This window comes from Typopeltis vanoorti, chromosome 13, assembly GCF_054136105.1.
Source record: "Typopeltis vanoorti isolate ZY-2024b chromosome 13, IOZ_Tvanoo_1.0, whole genome shotgun sequence".
Taxonomy (NCBI): domain Eukaryota; kingdom Metazoa; phylum Arthropoda; class Arachnida; order Uropygi; family Thelyphonidae; genus Typopeltis; species Typopeltis vanoorti.
In genome coordinates, this window is record NC_143561.1 from 94,023,034 (window position 1) to 94,046,180 (window position 23,147).

The following is a 23,147-nucleotide window of genomic DNA, read 5'->3' on the forward strand; positions in this document are numbered from 1 at the left end:
CCTTCGGTATTTCACTTCCTGCTCGACTAAGAAAATGGGCGACGAAAACGAATCTCTCCAAAGCAGCAGAAATCATTCCGTTAAAAGCAAATTTAGAGAAAATGCTCTCCTATTAACTACTTTGTTTGCAGTAATACTGGGAGCTTGTTTAGGATTAGGACTCAGGATTGCGAATCCTAACGAAACAGTTACTCTTCTCTTACAATTGCCAGGAGACATATTTCTGAGAATTCTCCGCTTGGTGGTGCTGCCTGTAATGGTTGTTACTATTATTTCAGGTAATTTTATTGTACACATTATTTTTAAGTGGTTGTAAAATTCAATATTATAACTATTATAACTATAACTATTTCTTTAAATTCGTTCGAAAATTTTTCTGACTCAGTTAATTAATGCTATAATTATTATATATATAATATTTACCTCATATTTTTGTCAGTGTAAATACTTCTACAAACATTTACTCACTACAGGTTTCTTTGTGTGTAGTTGCAGCTCACGGTCACTAAAACCCGAAAAAAATTGACGTGGTCTGTTACTGTGCTACTAGGACTACTTGCATTAGCTCACGCTAGTAATCGCCGATACTTTTATAGTTTACTATATTCGGCATGAAACTCTCTGATTCCGATCTCTGAGTTTCTTATTCGGTTTTAAAACAATGTGGGATTTAATATCCCCTTAATTTAAATAATGTTTATATCGCCGAAATGAAGCCTGTCGACTCTTTATATTTAAGTAATAATAATGGAGTATTTAAATTTCATGTTTAACCTATAGCGAAGTAGCTATTTTTGTATTTAATATACACTACTTTTCGTGTGCTGTGTTCATAATCAGGAAACGTTTCGAGGAAGTTGCAGATTGTTAAACTGCACATCACGTGTATTAAGCATGCTGAGCGAAACTAGAAGACTGCCATTTTAAAAGGACTGTGTTGAAAGATCTCTGATAACCAGTTATTTTGATCAACCTTTGCTCAAGAAAATATTTGATGATATTTAGAAACGCTAGATGATAACTAATTTACTAGTAAAATTTCTGTTTCACTGGTGTGCCACTAGAATTCCGTTCCACTAGAATTAGGAAACAAAAATGAGAATATGTAGGTTTTGATTTGACAAACAAAACAACGTAAAAAATTCTTTAGATATTAAAATAACGCATACATAAAAAGAATAATATCATTTTATTTGAAATGTATGGAAATACATTTATTTCAAATAAATGCATTAAAAATAGGGTAAGTTGTTTGAAAAGATGGAATATAAAAACATGATGGTGGATAAAATTAGTCTAGTGGCAAGGCTTATACGTTGGCTATTCATAACTGTATTTTTAGGATATTACAACGTAGACTAATATATTAACTAAAATAAATTTAATTAATACTTCCAATATTTCTGAAAAAACAAATTATTATCATCAGGGAACAAAATATAATAAGTTATGTGCACTTATTAAGTAATGAAGACTTTGGAAAGAGAAAACAGAATAAGCAAAGCTGGTATGGTTGGGAGCTAGTTGAATAAATTTATTGGGAATAAGAGAGAAATTAGCCAAATTGCCAAGCTAGCGGTATACAAGACTTTCAAACCAATTTTAAGTTATGGATCTGAGATTTGGGTTAGAAATAGCACCTGATGCAAGATTAGAGACCACAAATATAAGAGTTCTGAAAAAAATTAGGGGCCTCAACAGGTGGCATCAGCGGCAGAATCATATTAAAAATGAAGACATTAGGAAAGAACTTGATATTATTTGCAGTCAAGAATGTGTGAGCAGGCTAATCTTAGGTGGTATGGTCACTTAAACAGTATGAGAGAAGAAAGAAAAACAGGTGTTTTTGATGCCAAAATGGCAGTAAAAGACTCAGGGAAAGACTAAGGTCTAGGTGGATTGACTCAATCAGAAGAGCTTTAGAAGAACAAAATGGCAGAAACGACAGTATTGGAGTGCTGACAAGTAATCAACTAATTTGGAAGAAGATCATGTTGATAGGAGAATGATAATAATATAAACGTAATCTGTAGTGCTGTCATAGTAGTCTGAACACTCAAGAAGTGTTCCGACGACTATGACAGGGGACAATCAGGAAATTATTGATGATGGATGATGATGTATTGAAAATAATTCGTTTCCAACTATATGCAAGGATACTGGGAACTAAAACAATTGATGATTCTTGCTTCTTGCTGTAATGGCTATTCCTTATAGGACACACACACACACACACACACACACACACACACACACACACACACACACACACACACACACACACACACACACACACACACACACACACACACACACACACACACACACACACACACACACACACACCTGCTTTCACCATTAAAAAGGAAAAAAAGTAAGTTTTCTGACAATCTGTGTAGTCTCCATTGCTCAGTCCCTATCTGCTCATTGATTGATATATGCCTTCAACGTCCGTCTAAGGTGCAAGGAATCTTTATAAGTTTTTTTTTTTTTTTTCTTTTTCATTTTCTTACATCCCACAAAACAACCAAACGGCCAGAAGGAAAAAAAAGTAATACTGTACTGGTTTTCGGAATGACACTGGTTTTCATAGACTTATTACTTCGGCCTTCATTGCGAATCAAATTCACCGTACTAATCTAATGTAGTTTGAAAAATCTCTCGTGAATACAGGTGTATGCAGTTAACATTAAAAATAATGCGTATGACCTCTATATGTTTTGTTTTAAAGATTCTGGTACAATACACTTTTATTTACAAAATGTCTCTCTCTCTCTCTCTCTCTCTCTCTCTCTCGGATTCCTTATGGCCAAAACTAAAATGGAAAACGTCCATTTTGTAACTTCAGTGATGTATTGAGATTACTGAACATCCAATTTACTTATTAAAAAGAAATAAAAACAAGAATATCTTACTTTCGTATATTATCTGTTTCATTTATTACAGCCACTAACAAAGTATATTTAGCCAGTACTATTTATCTGAGTACATAACCAAATATCACATCACATAATGGCCAGTGCTTTTCTTATTCAAAAATGATTGCTATATTTTAATTTGCATGCATATATATATATATATATATATTAGAGGGGGAAGCATCAAATACATAGTCTCCTTGAAACTTGGGTTTGTACCCCGCAACTCAAGAGCACTGAGAACTCGCATTATTATTTCGGACAATAATATATAGCGTTCTGGTTAGGGATACGATATGGAAGCGGTTGTCTGCCATACTCTTCTCTGCGGATGCCAGTTAAAATCAGTGATAGCCTTAGACTAGTTAACTGTGACAACCCCTTCCACCAGTCTTCAAATGATAATTAGGGTTAAACGCTCTACCCCCCCTTTGGGAAATAATAATAATAATTATTATTATAATTATTATTATTACGTGACACCTCCAAGGAGTCCAAGGGTGAATCGCGAGAGGGCACTCTACTCTACTCTGCTAACCCATCTCACCGTTTTTCATACTACTTAATTTTCCAAATACATTCAACGACACTATAACTATCATCACGTTATCTACCGCCCATTACAGACAACAACAGTAGTTTTTGTCTGAAACTTGCGAGTGTTCGCATGTTTTCAATAAAAGGCACTAGTCGATGCATTTATATTTATTTATAGTATTTTTATAATAATGTATTTTATTTTAAGCTTTATTTTATTTCATTTTTCTCCTTCCACCATTTTGAAATCTTGTAGCTGTCACCAGAAAAGAAAAGTGGCCTCTTTATTAATCTTTTGAATAATAAGGCGCCACTTTTCTTTCTAAGAGACCAGCCCTATCCAGCATAAGGTGGATAGAAAACATTAAAATACAACGAACTTGCTTCGGGAATAATTTACCTGTTCTAAGTATGATTTTTCAATCACCAAAATACCTTCATCAAGCTTTATTTCACATATTCTAATTGATTATTGTAGCATGCTATAATTGAAAATGTGAGGTATAAAATGCCGAGGAAGTTTCATTCATTCACCAGAAATGAAAGTGACTTTTTAATTTAATTTTACTTATGTATTTATTTTTAAGAACAGTGATCTCATACCCAATCATTATCGATTAATGATGTATTATGTTGCCATCACTAAAAAATCAGTATTTTTTTTTTAATTCTTCAAAATATTAATTCTGTTTCTTTGCAGGAACTTCGAATCTAACTGGTAAGATTGAAGGTCGAGTGGCAGTTATCGCTTTTTCATATTTTTTGGCAACTACCTGTTTGGCAGCATTGATTGGTTTAGTTTTTGTGGTGCAGATTCAGCCAGGAAAAGGAAATATTAAGAACACAATCAGGCAAGAACCAGAAATAGCCAAAAATGCTCGTATCTTGGACACAGTTCTGGATCTCTTTAGGTAATATAATTTATAGTGTTAATTAATTATGAATACTTTTAAAATTTATAGAAGTCATTGGTGAGGTTAAATACGAAAACAGAATATCCACATATCCGTTTACAGCAATGTCTGGAGGAGGGTGAGAGGAAGAAAGGAAGAAAATGATAGAGAAATTGGGCAGATGATCCATAAAGCAACAGCATTTATCTCTTCATTGCTAAATGCAGATTTTCGTAAATACAAAAACATTCTCTAGCAAATAGATTATCGAATTATGACTAACATAGAAAATTCTCTCTTTTGGTTAAATATTTTGTTAAAGTATTCCCCACAATTCTCTAGTAATAATTAGGTGCAATTTCGTTTATCATCGTGGATAAAAGTAAAAATTTTAACCCATTATCATTTTCTGCGATTTCCATTATGGGTGTAAGAAAATCCAAGAACGAAAGTCTTACTTCTGCGCATTCTACTTTCTTTTTTATTTGCGATTTCAGGAGTGCTTGTATTACATTCTTTTGAAGGCTGCTAAATACTTTGAATCCTCTTAAAAATCTTTTCCTAATCTAGTCATAAAAGCAATGAATCAAAGTTAAAATGTTTCTTAGTATTTCCTCTACTTATAATACACCTGACGAAACTCGTCTCATAAACAACTTATTGCTTCCAGTATTTAAATATCTATTGCTTCCCAGTAAGAACGGTTATTCTTACTTTTCGTAAGAATAACACCTCCGATTTCAGCATTTATATTAGTTAACTTTCATAAAACGATCGTAAATGTCTGAAATATATCCCACGAAAATTTCACAGAATTTCACAGAAGCTTTGACACTTACTCATCTTTCAAAACCTAAAGATTTTTATGATATGCCAAATTAGTCGTAAAGTCGTACAAACATCAAGAAACAAGTCGATGTACGTCTTTTGACAACTGCTGGGTGTATATGGTGCTACACTGTAGAGAAGAATGACTGTCAGTTGGCTGAAGGAAGGAAGTGTTTGGCTAGCATCCAGCGAGTCAACTTGCAGCGCTCTCGTTCTTGGTTTGCTATTATAATGCACGTGGTATATTCAAGTTTATTTTTTGCAAATAGTAATGAGACGCCTTTCGTTTCTACATTACGTATTTCTCAAAATGAACACTCACTTGCTAGATTCATTTTGTCGTCTTGTCATACACATGTTATTGCTTTACCCCTGCTATTGAAATTTCATATTTTTAATCTGCACAAATATTTGTCGATCAAGTTTGATCTAAATCTGGACATTTTCAGAGGTACATTTAAACAAAACGATTCGAAATGGCACATAATTAAACATTGTCTGATCAAATATATCCGGAGGCCTGCTCATCCCAACTCCCACTCTAATACTGTATGAAAGGCATTAATATGGAGTTGGTCCGCCCTTTGCTTCTATAACAGCCATCAATCTTCTGGGAAGGCTTTCCACTAGGTTTTGGTAAGTTGCTGCGGTAATTTCCTTCCATTCTTTCAGAAGTGCATTAGTGAAGTCGGTCACTGATGGCGAACGATACTGTCCGGCTTGCAAAGATCGTTCCAGTTTGTCCAAGTGTTCGATGGGGTAGAGATTAGGACTCTGTGTAAGCCAGTAATGATCTTCAACACCCACCTCATCAACCCATTCCTGCACTGACCACGTTTTGTGGACCGGGGCACTGTCGCGTCGATACAGGAAAGGGAAGTCATGAGCTGCCATAAAGCTGACTGCATGGTCTAGAATGTCATTATAGCGTTAAAATTCCCAACATTGAAACTTAAAGGACCAAACTCGAAACATGAAAAAACAACCCTAGACCATGATGCCTAGAACTGTTTTTTCATTAAACTTCGCAGTTGGCACACCACATTAGGGCAGGTAGCGTTCTTCTGGCATCCACCAAACCCAGACTCGGCTGTCAGACTGCAAGGTGGTAAATGTGATTCATCTCTCCAGAGAACGCCTTTCAACTACTCCACCAGACGCCAGACGATTGGTGTTGCCCTTGCTGATGTTAAGCTTGTGAGCGGTTGCGTGGCAATAGAAACTGATGTTCTTCGGCTCCAGATGAACAGTTTGGTGCTGGCGTTGCCAGCAGAAGCATTTCGGAACTCAGTAGCGAATGTTTCAATAGAGGACTGGCGATGTTTTCACGCCACGCCCTTCAGCATTCAGCAGTCCGCTCTGTGATTTTATGTAGCTTACCAGTCGGGACTGTGCTGTTGTTGCTTCTAGACGTTTCCGTTTCACTGTAACATCAGTTACAATTCAGGGCAACTGCAGCAGCGCAGCAATTTTTCGAATTGAGTTGTTGCAAAGTGATATGTGATAGTGTCATATATTTGAAAGTCACTGATCTCTTCATTACTGCTTATTTTACTGTTAATATTTGTCTAGAAGGTTGCAAGACCATGCTTCCATTTATACCTGTATGAGCTATGGTTGTGATATATATATGTATATATAGCCATATTCACTCCCATGAACGGTGTGAGGATATTTTTGATCCCGGTAAAACGCCTTTTCTTTTCTCAAAGATAACACTCTTTTCAGTCGTAACTTTTTTGGAAATCAGTAGGTAGTCTATGTTTGCCAGAATCAAGACTGTAACAAGGACAAGGCGAGTGAGACATAACCTCAGGCGCACAAAATGAGGGAAGGAGAAGAGTAGACAAGTTTTATATTCTGTGTTATCATACATTTTTAAATAGCATGTAGGTATATTACCTGCGCTATGCATATATTTTTGTTCATGCAATAGAAATGCATTAAGCATTGCTATTATCATTGCTGTTTTTTAAAATAACTGGCATGAAAGTGTACTGAAGGTGAGGTACGCAATTTTCCATTCTTGCTTCTGTCCTCCCCCTCCAAAAAAAAAAGAACTATGTAGTTACGGATCTGCTTCTCACCTTCCGCCAAGATAAGTGCATCCCCTCGGTACTCTAGATAAAAAAAAAGGAGTAATAGCTATTCTAGAAGAATGACTATGATGAATGAACTGTTACAAGACTTTTGTTCCATTCACAAACATACCATGAAATTGATAATACTAAAATAAGAGAATACGTTTGTCTCCCGTCCATCAGCTCTTTTACAACCAAGTTGGTAAAAATTCTCAAGAAGCACAAAATGCGAATCACATTGACACATCTAACAATACTACGATCCTTGCTTCGTCCAGTAAAACCCAAACACGACACACTGCCTGAAGTATTCAAGTACTTGCAGTATCCTATATTACGAACAACCAGAAAAAATCCACAGAACATCATATAGAGGAGAGCATCATTTGACGAAATCACATAAGAGATCGAAGGTCTCTGTCCACTCGTATTAAAAAATTCTACAGATCCAAACGACAAACAATCAACTAGACACCTAGCAAAATGGGATACATGATTTCGCACCGATGCTATGATGACATTGAAAGAAGTGTACTAGAATCCTCTCGATCCTGACCATTTGAATCGGACTATGATTCAACTGCAATTCAGCCATGGCGAATAGGAGACTAGTGCCTGCACGTGTTCAACAATGCCAGTAGGTCCAGAATAGTTTAAAATGACGACAGTCCATCTGCAAAATGTGATGATAGTTACTATGTTTTCAATGCTTATTGTGTATTATTTATTTATTTATTTTTATTTATTTATTTATTGTACACCAGATGAGATCCTCGAGAGTAGTACGAAACTAGTTGTGCTTTTTTAAAAAGAATAAATAGTTTATATTTTCCTGTTCCCTCTTCTTAACCTTTCATAAAAAACAAATATTTTATATAGACTAGCCTAGGTAAAACAAAAGTAAAGCAAAATAAAAATATAGAAAGATTTGAAAAACTTTTAAAAGAAGTAAAATTTGTAAAAGAAGTAGAATTTCACCAGAGATGAAATTCTACCTCTAATTTTAATTTTCGAAATTCTAATTTCAGTGACAGATACTTTAAATATTTTATTCATCCTAAAAAAACTAAAATTATTGTTTATTTTTTACAGAAACATCTTCCCTGACAATCTGGTGGCTGCATGTCTTCAATCGGTAAATGAATTTAGTTGTAGCAAATAATAATAATAATAATAATAATAATAATAATAATAATAATAATAATACAGTGTTTTTATTTTCTTTTAGTTGACCATATTTAAAGGGTGTGCGACTGTGTTAACTGTGTGGATGATGCTATTTATCTGTCCATCTATCTTTAGTTGGGAGATGAATTTCGTCCCCCCTGTCGTGATACCACCAACCTGCTTATTGGAGACCTGAAGTGGCTTGGAAAAGTTCCACATTTGGTCTTCAGAGCTGTGTTTCCACACTGCTTTGGGAGAGTTATTGCTAAAGAAAGGAAAAAGAACACAAACTTTTTCAACTCTGTCAACTGCATGTATTGATCCTATAAATATATTTTTATACTTGATTGTGCACTATGTACACTTTGCACTGATGCAAGACTATATGGCTAAGGTTACAGACCTTAAGAGATTCAAGTTTTGTCTTCCTTAATTTTAAAGTTATTCGTACATTCGGCCACACTTTATAATAACATTGTCCAGTCTCATTCAAAATATCCTTAGTCTCAAAACAGATATATTTGTGATATAGGTGTTGAATGGAATTACGGCTAAAGCAACTAATTCTACTTACTACTACAACTAATTCTACTACTGAGGCTCCCAAGCTAGTATATTATGCCATTTAACCGCGTGTTCTCTCCTACCGCTCTACTTGGTTGCTGGATGAAACCCTTTCACCATTGTAGGAGAGTGACTAACTCACCTTCATTTTGATAAGCTTTATAATGGTTCCTCACGTACTGGATAGATTCGCATTGTCCTTAGTTCGTAAGACACTGAAAATGACAACAACAACAATTCGAACTATTTCCTTTAATAATTTTGCTGAAATCCAGGGGGAAACTGTGATATATTACTTTCTTTCCATTATCATCCACTTTGGACAATTTTCGTTTTAAAGGATACTCATAAACGATGTCTATCAGTATCCTTTATCACAAATTTAAGAATTGCCCGCATATTAAAAAACGAAAGAAGAAGGCGATCTTTAATAATAAACTTGCTACTTCATATATGTGGGTGAGCTGAAGAGTTCTCGGTCTAACAATAAAAAAACGAATTTATAATTTCAAAATTATTTTTATTTTTCAACGTAATCTCCCTTAAGACTAATACATTTATTCCAGCGATGCTCCTGCGCCGCCATTATCCCGTCTTCGTATAGTGGTTCTCAGCAAGATCTGCAAAATACCCTTCTACAGCTGCAATCACCTCTTGATTCCAAGAAAAACTTTGACTAACAAGGATGATTTTTACTTTTCGGAAGAGGCAGAAGTCAGATGGAGCCAAATCTGGGGAATAGGGTTGATGTTCCAACAATTCATATTGCGGATCACTTAATTTTCCCACTGCCAAAAAACACCTTTGTGGCCATATGCATTTCCTGAAGAAAGATGATTTTGTCTTCTGCAAACCGAGTATTTTTTCGCGAATTTTTTCGTCTAGTCTGGTTAAAAGATCGAAATAATATTCCCTGGTTATTGTTTTACCCTTTTCAAGATAATTAATAAACAAAATGCCTTTAGCATCTCAAAACACCCATGCCGTGACCTTTTCGGCTGATGGAACCTACTTTGTCTTCTTTGGCGCTGAACAACCGGCTTTTCTGTCCACTGTTTTGACTGCTGTTTGTATTCTATTGTGTAATGGTGAATCCAAGTCTCATCCATAGTAATAAATCGACGCACAAATCAGTTTTATTCTTGTTAAAGCGCTCCAAGCACTGTTCAGAGATTTTCATGTGCGTGCGTTTTTGATGTACTGTGAGCAAGTGTGGCACCCATCTTGCGCAAAGTTTTTTCATTTGCAATTCTTCATGAAAAATATATGCTACATTTTCTTTTCAAATGCCTATAGTCTCAGCAATTCCACACACTTTGACTCGCCGGTCATCCAATGCCATATCACGCACTGATCAATGATTTCTGGTGTTGTTACACTTTTTGGACGTCCTTCACGTGGATCAACTTCAAGGCTGGTACTGCCGCATTTAAACTCGGCAGCCCATTTCTTAATTGTCGAAAAGGAAGGAGAAGAGTGCTCATAAACTTTTATGAACTTCGAATGAATTTTTTTGGCATCAAACCTTCTTTTACAAAGAATTTTATAACCGCACGATACTCAATTTACTCAACTGACAACACTTTTATACAGACAACAGCTGTATAAAACAAACTACTTGATAGAATGACTTGCAATTTCATATGGATGCTTATGACAGATGTACCAACTTAGAAAAAAAATCTTGCCGATAGTGCTGCCATCTATGCGAGAACTTTTCAGAACACACTCGTATATGTTCAGTTACACCTCGTTCAGTTAAAGACTGCTGTTTCATGTGTGAGTTATTTGGCGCAGATGCAAGTAGAAAATAGAGACGAGTACGGATTCATATTATTTCTGCTCCTCTCAGGATGGAGATATAAAGTTAACTTTACCTATTAAAAATAATTAATTAATCATTCTCCTGAATGATGTGATCTGATAACTTCACTGCCTATTGCGCATGCTTTATTATTATCAATTTCATCAGAGGTTAATAGTATCAACATATCCAGATTTTTACCGATAACTTCACATTTTGTGCATAGAGTTGTTATTTATGGAATGATCTTTTCGACGACTAATGGCTTAATTGAAACTTAAAGATCTTAAAAATGGCTGATACTTTTTTAAAGATCTTTCTTCAGAGTATTATCCGATAGTGTTATCTTAAACATATATTCTCTAGTGTGATCGTTATCCCAAAAAAATAAAATAAAATTGATATCTTGAATATGTTTTTCAGGTTTACACCACTACTGTGGAGGAGAGGGATAATAATTCAAACCTGACCGATGCTGTAGTGATTCGCCGTATTCAAACAACGCGTCCTGGTGTTAATGCTTTAGGTAAGTATTAATGCGTTCTAATATATTATATTTAGTGATAAGTAATATAATATGCAAAAGTATTAATATTTTTCAAGAGAAATGAAACTGGCTTCCCTTCCAGGATCGTATTAAGCACTTCGTCTATCAAGTTTTTATTTTTTTCTTAATGTGATTCCCACTTATAAAGGGTTAAACCTGTAGTATATTAGTACTGTGTGCTCAGGATTTTTTTTTCTAATTATATATATATATATATATATATATATATATATATGGGGGATTTCCCTTTCAGTCGTTTCCGACCGTAGGTGACTTTGTAGGCATTGCTCACAAAGTTTTCCTGGTGAGATTTTTTACAGGGTAGTTCACCATTGCTTTCCCTAACTGCTCCCCAATTTTATCCGATCCTGGATCGGGACTGGCATGTGGCGGGGACGTATTCATGACAGTAATCCATGTGTGTTCAAGGGGCCAGTTGGCCTGTTATGGGGGACGAAAAACCCTAGTTTCCGGGTGAAAAAACCCGGAATGGTGTAGTATGATCGACAATCACTTGATTGGGCTTGTTGTGTTACCAAATCATCTTACAGGGCTCATTTATCTACAATTTCTGTAAAACGAACTTCCACTACTATTGAAGGATGTTTCCTTGGCTACAAGGATTGGTATGTTCTTTCAGCACGATGGAGCTCCTGCACATTGTATCCGTTAGGTGACATAATATCTAAATCGAACTTTCCCTGAACAATGTATCGACCACGGTGGTCCCGTTTATTGGTCACCAAGGTCTCTAGACCTCACTCCCTTAGATTTTGGTTTGTGGGGATGGATGAAAAGCGAGGTATACAAAGAAAAGGTAAATGCAAGAGACGAATTGATCGCTCGCATTATTGACAATGCTGCCCTCATAAAAGAGCGTCAAGATGACCTCAGAAGACGTACAACACGTACTATTACCACAAGAGTTGCAAAGTGAATTGAGGTTGGTGGCGGAATTTTCGAACATTTATTATGAACTGTAAATTACAGTATTTGTCAATTATGTGTGTTTTGTATCATTCAAACAGTCAATTAATACAAACAATGTCATCTATCGTTCTTTAATACCTCTCGTAATAGCTTTTTACGTGCCAGTTTCAAACAGCTGTATCTCGGTGTCCATTGGCAATTGAACGCATGTTTATATGAACATTTCTACTCTGAATAAATCGATACCACCACCTACCAAACTTTTGATTATTCTTCCTCCTGGAACACACGGGATGTTCCAGGAGGAATAATCATATATATATATATATATATATATATATATATATATATATATATATATATATATATATATATATATATATATATATACAGGGTGTTCGGGATAAATTTGACAGTTTCGTAAGGAAAAAGAAAATCTTCTTTGTATCTATTAAATTTAATGAATTGACAAAAAAACATTACAGGCAGAGTTAATTACAATACTATCAACAAGATTTACTCAAAATAACCACCATTAGCATCGATCACAGCTTCAATTCTGCTTCGGAACCTCGAACAAGCTGATGCTACAGTCTCCCTGGGAAGGGCCGCAAAAACTGTTTTAATTTTATCCATTAACTGGGCTTTTGTATTACTGGAAGTGCGATTGGTGTCTTTTTCAACTGCGCCCCATACAAAATAATCCATGGGGTTAAGGTCTGGGGAGTTTGGAGGCCAAACATTTGGACTGGTGAAGTCGTAGAAATTTTCAGACAACCATTTTTGACTTTTCCCAGAGGTGTGGCAAGGGGCCGAATCCTGCTGCCATACATACGGCCTACCATTGGCTACCCTTGTTATCCAGGGCTTGACTACAGTTAGCAACTCCACGAACAAAGCCCGAATTCCAATGCCAGGGTTCTTCAACACCTGTTCCTGCAGATTTGCGAGGAATTCTGCTGTACGAACGCAATCAGATCGTCTGCTAGGGATCTTTCTTCTTGCTACATCCTCGTAGTCACCATTGCAAGTCTCTAGTTCATGCCTGATTGTTTTTACTGTATTTAGGGAGCATTGGGCAGCAGTCGTAATATCCTTATTTTGATGGCGGGCACGAATCATCATGATACAAGTTATTCTCTTCCATGATTCAGGTGGGTTCCAGCTATCCATCCTTTCTGACATCTTGTATATGAATGAAGAAGGGTCCAAACTTTTAAATGAAGAGAAGTGTGTGTTAATACATGTAACTTATGGAAAAATATAATTAATTATAAATATGTCAAATTTATCCCGAACACCCTGTATATATATATATATATACAATATATATATATATATATATATATATATATATATAATAAACCAAGTTTATATATATAAACTTGGTTTTAATCCTTTTTTCCCCAAGTAAGCAAACAAGCAAATAAGCCAAGTTTGCGTCTGAAGTATTTTCAGGTCTGAAGCAACTCGTGGTAAAGGTGGCATAAGCTTTTGATCACTTGCCTACTATATTAATTTCTTAATATAGAAAACTATATTATTAATTTAGTTTTCTTCACACAGTTCTCACAAATAAGTATATCTCAATATTCCCCCACCCCAATGAAACATCTGGATCTCTCAACAGTATATTGCAAAGAATTTCGACTAAGAGAATACTTTTTTAATGTGAATAAGCACACATATTTTGTACTTTGGGTGGAGTAAGGTTAGCTAATCCAAGATTCCTGTTCCACAAACCAAACATGGAACTTCTCCAACCAGCAGGGCAGCCGCCTCTTATGGGGCGATAATATTCATCTAACACGAAAGCCTTTTATGAATATATAGACTGTTAGTTGAAAAGCAGCGACACTTCCCCCCCCCCACACACACACACTAGTACAATTAAACCTGTTTACATCTATATTCACTTCTACTTTTCATTTTTCTTAAATGTTCATTATAACAAATTCCATGCCTTGTCTTCTATTTATGCCTTATTTCGTTCTCCTCATTAGGTTCGTGATTTTACAACTCTCCAGTTAGTTTTACAAATAATGCATAATAATATTGAGAACATACTATAAAGTGCGGTAAAAACATCCAGATAAATTTATTTAAGTACCTGAAATTTATCGTGAATATAAATAATGATACTGAAGCAATGCTCCAAACTCATATACAGTTAAACCCTCGATTTAACGGACTTATAGGGGCTAAGGGGTGTCCGTTAAATCGAAAGTCCGTTAAATCGGGAATTTTTTAAAATAAAAATATCTGTAACATTATATAATTTTATCAATATTGGCACTGTAATAACAAAAAAAAATTGTTTTACACACAATTTTTAACACAGTTTTCACACTTTTACATAAACTTAATGTGATGTTAATGTTCGATGTCGAGGCGCTTAGTTTAGGTAACCTGTTTTGAAAAACTATGAAGTTTTTTTAACTTTTGAATTCTGCTGATTTTGTTTTATAATTAACTCCCTAAAATTAAAAATGTGTGTAATAAAACTGCAGCAGAAAGTCACACCACGCGACAAAAGAACCAATTACAGTGCGATTGTGTGATCACGTACTAATCGAATATTCGCCGAACATGTTTTATGAGCGGTGACTCCATTTATGTCGGATAAATTACTAGTGTTTTTCCAACATATGATGGCCTATTCGCCAAAATTTGTTAAAAATAAAGGAATTAATAACAAAAAATAACCTGTTTATTTAATTTTAAACAAATCTTGGTTAAAAGCATTTTAAAATTAACAGGGTGTTAATTTTCACATGTGACATACGGACCGGAAATTTTGTCCGTTAAATCGATGGTTTACTGTATAGAAAAAATTAAAACGCACATTCACAATCCAGTTTAAGTAGATTCAAATTGTCTTTTATGACCAGCCAAGTAACTTGCTTCTAGTAAGCCGAATTTTGAATATAATACAGTAATTAACCCTGTCTCCATGGTATACTGTTTCTATCAAAATCTTTGTCTTTGGCCGGTGTTTGTCTCAGACAAACCTGCCAGAAATAAAGGCTTCGGTTCGGATTTTTTTTTGTCTAGGTAATAAAAAAAAATCTGAACTTATGAGAAGTTAGAACTTTCTAATACTTCCGTTTCAGATTGATACTAACTCATCAAACTGCATAATTGATACTCACTGAACACAAATTGTCCTTTATAAATTCACTTTGAAGGGACTTGGAAATAAAACTATGAACTTTGATACGAATTAAAATGAGAACAAACTTTATGAAAGAGACTAAAGTAAAAAAAAAAAAAAACGTCCGTCAATGACTAAACGTACGAAAGTGGTCTGAAAAGTACTCGGCCTCAACTATAAATGGCAACACTATCGGAAAGACTTTTTTTCCAAGTTGGTACATCTGTCCTAAGCATCCATGTGAAATTACAAGTCATTCTATCAAGTAGTTTGTTTCATACAGCTGTCTGAAGCAAAAGTGTTGTCTGTATCCCTTGAAATGGATAAAATCGATATCGTGCGGTTATAAAATTCTTTGTAAAAGAAAGTTTGACGCCAAAAGAAATTCATTCGAAGTTCATAAAAGTTTATGGGCACTCTTCTCCTTCCTTTTCGACAATTAAGAAATGGGCTGCCAAGTTTAAACGTGACCGTACCAGCCTTGAAGATGATCCACGTGAAAGACTTCCAAAAAGTGTAACAACACCAGAAATCATTGATGAAGTGCATGATATGGTATTATTGGATGACTGGCGAATCAAAGTGCATGAAATTGCTCAGACTATAGGCATTCCAAAAGAACATGTAGGATATATTTTGCATGAAGAATTGCAAATGAAAAAACTTTTCGCAAGATGGGTGTCGCGCTTGCTCACAGCAGATCGTACTGGCATGAAAATCTCTGAATAGTGCTTGGATCATTTTAACAAGAATAAAACTCATTTTGTGGATCGATTTATTACAATGGATCAGACTTGTTGGATTCACCATTACACACCAGAATCCAAACAGCAGTCAAAACAGTGGACGGAAGCCGGTTGTTCAGTGCCAAAGAAGACAAAGTCGGTTCCATCAGCAGGAAAGGTCATGGCATTGGTGTTTTGGGATGATAAAGGCATTTTGTTTATTAATTATCTTGAAAAGGGTAAAACAATAACTAGGGAATATTATTCCGATCTTTTAACCAGACGACAAAAAATTCGTGAGAAAAGCTCTGGTTTGCAGAACAAAAAAAAATCCTCTTTCATCAGGATAATGCACCTGCCCACAAAAGTGTTTTGGCAATGGGAAAATTAAGGGATCTGCACTATGAATTGTTGGAACGTCCACCCTATTCCCCAGATTTGGCTCCCTCTGACTTCTGTCTCTTCCCAGTACTAAAACTCTTCCTCGTTAGTCAGCTTTTTTCTTCGAATCAAGAGGCGATTGCAGCTGTAGAGGAGTATTTTGCAGATCTTACTGAGAACTACTATAGGGACGGGATAATGGCGGCGCTGGAATAAATACATTAGTCTTAAGGGAGATTATGTTGAAAAATAAAAATAATTTTCAAATTATAAATTCGTTTTGTTCATTTTTAGGACGAGAACGTTTCAGACCACCCTCGTATTGATAAAGGTTGTAGACTTACAGTTAGAATTAATGGCTCTATTCTTACTAGGGGTTTATAAAATATTTTATAAAATGAGCCATTACTTGGCCGTAATAAAACATTGGGTTTTCTATGTAAAGGAAAATGATTCACCTCTTCTTGTGATGCAGACTTGACTGTTTTTTTGCTAACGGCACGAAGTTAATGACACAGTTCGTAGTTGAGAAAGAAGCTTCGGCTTTATTTATAGTTACTACTCCATCATGTCTTCCTGTCATTTCACCACCATCATCTGCACATGTTCCATATTCTATTTTTTATATTCTGCGCAACTTTTTTTTATGAAATTTTCCAATGTTAAAACAAAACAGATCTTGGGGATTTCTACGACTAGTTCATTAAACGCTACCTCCATATCATTTTCAAATTATTATTTACGGAAGAACAGCCTACTCGACTTCTGTGTTCCAAAAGTTAATAAGTGTTTCATTTCCTGCAAAAATAAAGAAAAGACAGAGGAGAAGATGATAAAAGAATCCACTGCAGATGATCGTACTACATGCTGCGTTATCCTGTGAAAAGTATGACATTCCTCAGCAGATGTTCTCTAGATGTACAGTACTATTCCCCTCCCCCTTCTTCTTCTTCTTCTCTCTTTTCTTGCATTTGAGGAAGTACTTGTAAAATCACCTAAAACTTCACGTACTTTAATTATAATGAGCAATCAACTGATTAAGTATCTTTCATTCCCTAAATGCCTTTAATGGATATTTTCAGTTGAACAGCGTTCCTTAAAGGAGACGTTTTTGTTACTCCCCTCAAAATGTGTAAAACTCGTGCAGCAGTCAATCATCATTAATTTTCCGTTCAACTTCGTATTCACCAGACTAAAAAATCTTTTTTTCTTTCTTATTTGTCTCAACTACTTCTGTCACGGGACTTCTTCTAGTAATTAACAGAATTCTAAATCAGCCTATCTATCTAAAAAGCCTGAGTCAAAAAATCCATTTGCTAAAAGCGAAAGAACTAATTTTTCCATTTCATCAACTTTAGTTACATAACTAGCGTCGTTAAAACCTGATTTACTGACACAAGTTCAGGCGAGGCACATTAGAACCTAAGCCGACAAAGCAGCTGTTTCAAATCACTCACGTTTTCGTTCTTTATTCATCCGGTTTGGACTAACAGATTTAATTCAAGCTCAAGTTGAATACCAAGGTAACCATCAGTCTGTGACGAAAAATAGGCTGAAGGGTCTCTCCTTTTTTTCGGGTATTGTTTTTAATTTAAAATTTTGCATGTAAATATTGTGATACTCTTTATGTTCGATCATATTTTCTCTTGTTAACAAGGAATTCTTTGAGGATGGGAAAACAAATGAAATTATTTGAGAAACATAATAAAGAGAAATGTGATACCATCGTTATCACTTATTAGTCTTAGTTAAATTACGATTATATATACCGATGTTTCTTGTAGGGATTATAATGGTATCTTTGGCGTTTGGAGCCATGATGGGATCGATGGGAGAAGCCACTAACCTCATGAAGAAAATGTTTACGGCTTTGGATAAAATTATCATGAAACTGGTTATGGGTGTGCTCTGGTAAGCAATGCAGACTCATTTGTACTTTGAGTTTAACGCCATTCAATCGATTTATGTGCCACATTATATTTTATTATTATTATTTTTAATGAGTTTAAATTTATAATAGAATTATACATGGTGCTTAACTTAAATATTAGGTCATCGAAAATTTTCCGAAATAACCACCACGTAACACCATTGTAGTTACACGGCTTAACCCCTAAATGTAGACAGAATAGAATCTAATGGGTCATTCGTTGTTTATTTCAAAGTTATAGCTGAATACTTGAGTAGTAACCACTTGTAAAGTGCTCTTGTGTGTTATATCTTCAGTGAATTCCTCGCCATTAAAATGACGTTCAGTTAAAGAATAGCAATCGTGCATCAGATTCTGCTTCAAACAGGATACGACCCACTCTTAATTGTTAAAATATGATTTCAGTGAGGAAGGAAGGAATGAAAATAATTCAAATATTCCATTGATTTTCCAAGTTTAAAAGTGAAGTGAAGCCTGTTGACGATACTGCATGTTAGGAGAAATCTCTATCGAGCTAAAATGGGTCAAAATGAAACCAGATGTTCGATTCAGACGTTCTGAGAATATCTACAAAGAGATTGCTTTCTTCAGTATTAGAATGGTGGACAGACCAATGTGTCTGCTTTGCCTGTGCAATAATTTCTGAACAAACATAGCATTTACTTACCTTAATCCAGAGTTCGGACAGTCTGCAATTTTTTTTCTCTCTTTCAAAAACTGAACTGTTACTGAAGAGAAGCAAATTTCATAATGCCTTTACGCTTGAAAAAAAATCTCAGGCTATTTTATATTTTCACGATGATGTTATCGTGATTTTTGTTTTATTCAGGCTAATATTTTTTAAATAAAATTTCGCTTTGAGCTCAAGTAACAAAATTTTCAACAGTTGAGCAAACGCCGGCCTTATTGTATCACAGGGGAACGCCTTCAAAGAGGATATCATAAATAGCACGCGAAAAAAAAAAACTTAAAAAACTTTTGATCACACCACATACATTAAGGATTTTATGGCTAATCTATTGGATAGAAAAGCAAGACTAGATAAAGAGTCTTCATGATTTGGAAAGTTGCTTCTTGGGTGCAAAAGCCTAGGTTTAAATTCTCTGAATTTGGATTCGAAAGCCAATCGTAGATTGAAATGTGACACTAAAACTACAGCTTGCTCTCCTTAAAACATACAAACCAGCCCGCGAAACTGGACAATTGTTGGATTAAATTTGCAGATAGATAACCTCATAGCTTTGGTTGCTTCTTGTTGAAGAATATATCTAAGCTAGTACAATTCTAAAAACGAATTAACTTTTAACATTGATATTATTTCCAAACAGTATTATATCACATTATATCACACTATTATGGCTTTGGTACAGTTGCAGTTCGTCGTAGTTGGTGGATTGAGTGGTGGAGACAGAGAGTTGTAGAACATGGCCCTCCCTCGATGAGTCTTTGAACTCCCTGGAGGTGTCACGTAATAATAATAATAATAATAATAATAATAAATTTAAGACAACGTATTCCTGGGAAATGATTACCTAACCAACTAAATGTAGGTTAAGTAATTGATTACTTAACCAACTACTCAATAACTTTCGGGAAGACAAAAGCCTATAAGTGCCTTTAAAAGTTGACATTCACCAAACGGTCCTTGGAATTGCTCCTCTTGATAAGATGGGTTGAAGTCTGCCACCTTCGGGTAATGAAAACGAAGAAATTTTCTATAGCATAAACTTTTCCTTGTATTAAGTCTTAAGGGATTGTGGTAGTTTTGTTATTCAAACGATCATTTCTTTAGTATAGAAACTTAATAAATACAAAATTTTTGTTGTTATTCATAGGTTCACACCACTGGGGGTATTCAGTCTAATATGTGGAAAATTATTAAGTGCAGGTGATATTGCCGTCCTTTTCCAACAGATGTCGCTATACGTAGTTACCGTTCTTACAGCACTAAGTGTTGAGACATTAATAGTGGAACCAGGAATCTATTTCGCAGTAACTAGGAGTAATCCCTTTATTTTTCTGGGCCGTCTTTTGCACGTCATAATAACAAGTTTTGCAACTGCATCCAGGTAGGATAATTTCTCATGTTCGTAGGAACTGCAATATTGTAAATAGAAAAACAAAGTATTGTAAATAAAATTAAAATCTTACTCATAAAATTTTTACAAAATAAAGATCTATTAATGAATTAGCTGTGGGACTAAAAATAGGTGACGTAACGGTGTAAAATAGTTATTTTTTTTAACTGTTTATTTACGCAATGCGCAAAGAAATGCGAAACCTATTCTGAAATAACAAAAGTTATTTCAGAATAGGGTTCAACAGAAATATGCCACAAATTAAACTCATTAAAATCAGTGCATGGAATGTTTCAATATATTTAATTACCAGTCAGAGAGCTTACTGTTTGCTAAGCTTCAAAAACGTTAATTCCGATGCTCAGCACTTGTTGAAAGAGATATGATTAATTTTTTATTTCTTATTCTTTTAGTTCTGCTACCATGCCACTTCTCTTACGTTCCCTTGAAGTAGATTGTGGACTTGATTCTCGTATCATTCGATTTGTTGTCCCAGTAGGAATCACAGTAAACATGAACTCTGTTGGCCTATTTATTACTATCTGTACATTCTTCATTGCGCAAATGAATAATATTGATATCAGCGCGGGAGAGACTATTGCAGTGTTGTAAGTGCTGCCATCTGTTGCATAAAAATACTATCTGTAAAAAGTGAAATTTGTACATTGTTATACTTATATTTAATTTATTGATCGGTTTTCTTTTAGAGTGACTTCAATAGCCGTAAGCGTGGCTGCCACTGGAATTCCCAGTTCTTCTCTCTTTTTGCTAGTAATGTGTCTGAGTGTTATTGGAGCGCCAACAAGTGACGTCAGTTTACTATTTACCATTGACTGGTTCCTGTAAGTATTTTCGCTCGGTTTTATATCTGCTAAAAATGCTAATGCCTTTTATATCCTATGCGGACTGGGCTAGTCGTTTTTTTTTTTTTTTTTTTTTTTTTTTTTTTTTTTTTTTAAGCCCTATCTAACTTTGGAGACTGAAAGGACAGTTTAATATGGCCGGTAGCCAATCAGAGATACTGCCTGGAGACTATCACTGGATGCCGTTTATAATTAAACGGTATCCAGTAAAGAGAAGCAGACAAGTGTCGCCATCTCGTTATCCCTAACCCTAACGCAGTATATTAGTCTGAAATAGTGCGCGTTCTACAGACGATTTTCTTGAGCTTATGAGAAGAAAAACTAATTTCCGGGATAAAAAAATCCGCTTGTCTCTGCCCGAGATCGACTAACTCGAGAACAGGTCGGAGAAAGGGTAAGAAAAATGTTTCTGTAGTCAGCAACTAGATTCCAACTCAGAACGGTTATTTATTTATTTATTTATTTATCGGATGGTTAACCCCCGCCATGGATACCAACGTCACTTTCGCAGAACTACACAGGCCGTTCGATTTTATATATAGGTGAAAATATTAACCGAACTTCGAAAATCAATATGCTAATTTTTTATGGGAACTTATTTCGTGATCCACTTTTTCTGTTATTATATGTTTAAGGTGGTAGTATTATGATACGAATGCAAACAATCTTAGCTTGCAATAAACTGAACTCGAATTTAAATTCCTTGCATTTGTTCATTTTCTGTGTTCGTCTCTCTCTCTCTCTCTCTCTCTCTCTACTACACTCTTATTGGGGGAAACTGTTTTGTTATCTGTTCTTTTTCTGGTGCTCATCCTTGACCAACAGCTGGTAGGATTCATCTAAAAATTATAAACTCCATAAGATAAAACAAAATAACTCAGTTTTGTCTGAATTTGCACGACAAACATAACAAAGGACTGAAATTCCTTATTTCCTTTCTCTAATTAAGAACTCTTGTTAATTGACCTGTTTTTGTTTTTTTTTCCTCGCGGCTCTCTAAATATCTATTTTTCTAATATATTTATTGTAATATTTATTATCAATTGCACAAAAGATTTGGAATTTCCAGCAAACTTTATTTCACTCTTAACAACATAAATTACTCATTATTCAACCTGGCCGACCTAGCATAACTATTGTTGGCATGGAAACACGGAAGCTAACCGTCATATCCGTCGTCGGACGTGAAGCACAAAAGTAAAATTTTATTTTACCAGACAATGCTGACTATTTTTAAAGCAATCTACTTTTTGTACTTCATAAGTTGCCTAAAGCAGTAATCATGCATAAAAATCAGGTTTTATTTTTATAAATTCGTAAAATTAATATATTTTAACTTTTAAATTCTTTCGTATAATTATTATTATTTAAAACTTTTTTATGAACTTTAATATCTGTATTATTTTCTATTGGAATCTGCTCATGACTGTTTATTGTTGTCTTTAGAGACCGGTTTCGGACTGCAAATAATGTCATAGGAAATGCTGTTGCAGCAGCTGTTGTTACTCATCTTTGCCGAAACGATCTAAGGCATATTTAATACGGAAGACAGGAAGTAAAATGCTGAAAGATGAACCTAAACTAAAGAAACGACTTTTTCAATGTTGCCAAGGAATGCTGGAACAAGAGAGACTCATTTGTTTGGATGACGTAAGCATTGCTATTAATGTGAAAAATGTTATTTTTAATGCTCTTCATAAGTGGGTTGGATGTTACATTAAATTTTTATACCATGGCTCACAATGTT

At 34.9% G+C, this 23,147-nt stretch overlaps 1 protein-coding gene across 1 annotated transcript; it reads left to right on the forward strand.

Moving 5' to 3' along the window:
- On the forward strand, positions 1–23,125 carry LOC150100376 (excitatory amino acid transporter 1-like). The gene is made up of 9 exons (XM_090402759.1): positions 1–278; positions 4,156–4,366; positions 8,350–8,392; positions 11,216–11,318; positions 18,314–18,440; positions 20,295–20,528; positions 20,951–21,145; positions 21,245–21,379; positions 22,847–23,125. Exons 1-9 carry the CDS (start codon positions 35–37, stop codon positions 22,938–22,940), a joined length of 1,386 nt encoding a protein of 461 aa, XP_090258885.1. The 5' UTR covers positions 1–34; the 3' UTR covers positions 22,941–23,125.
- The last annotated feature ends 22 nt before the right edge of the window (positions 23,126–23,147 follow it).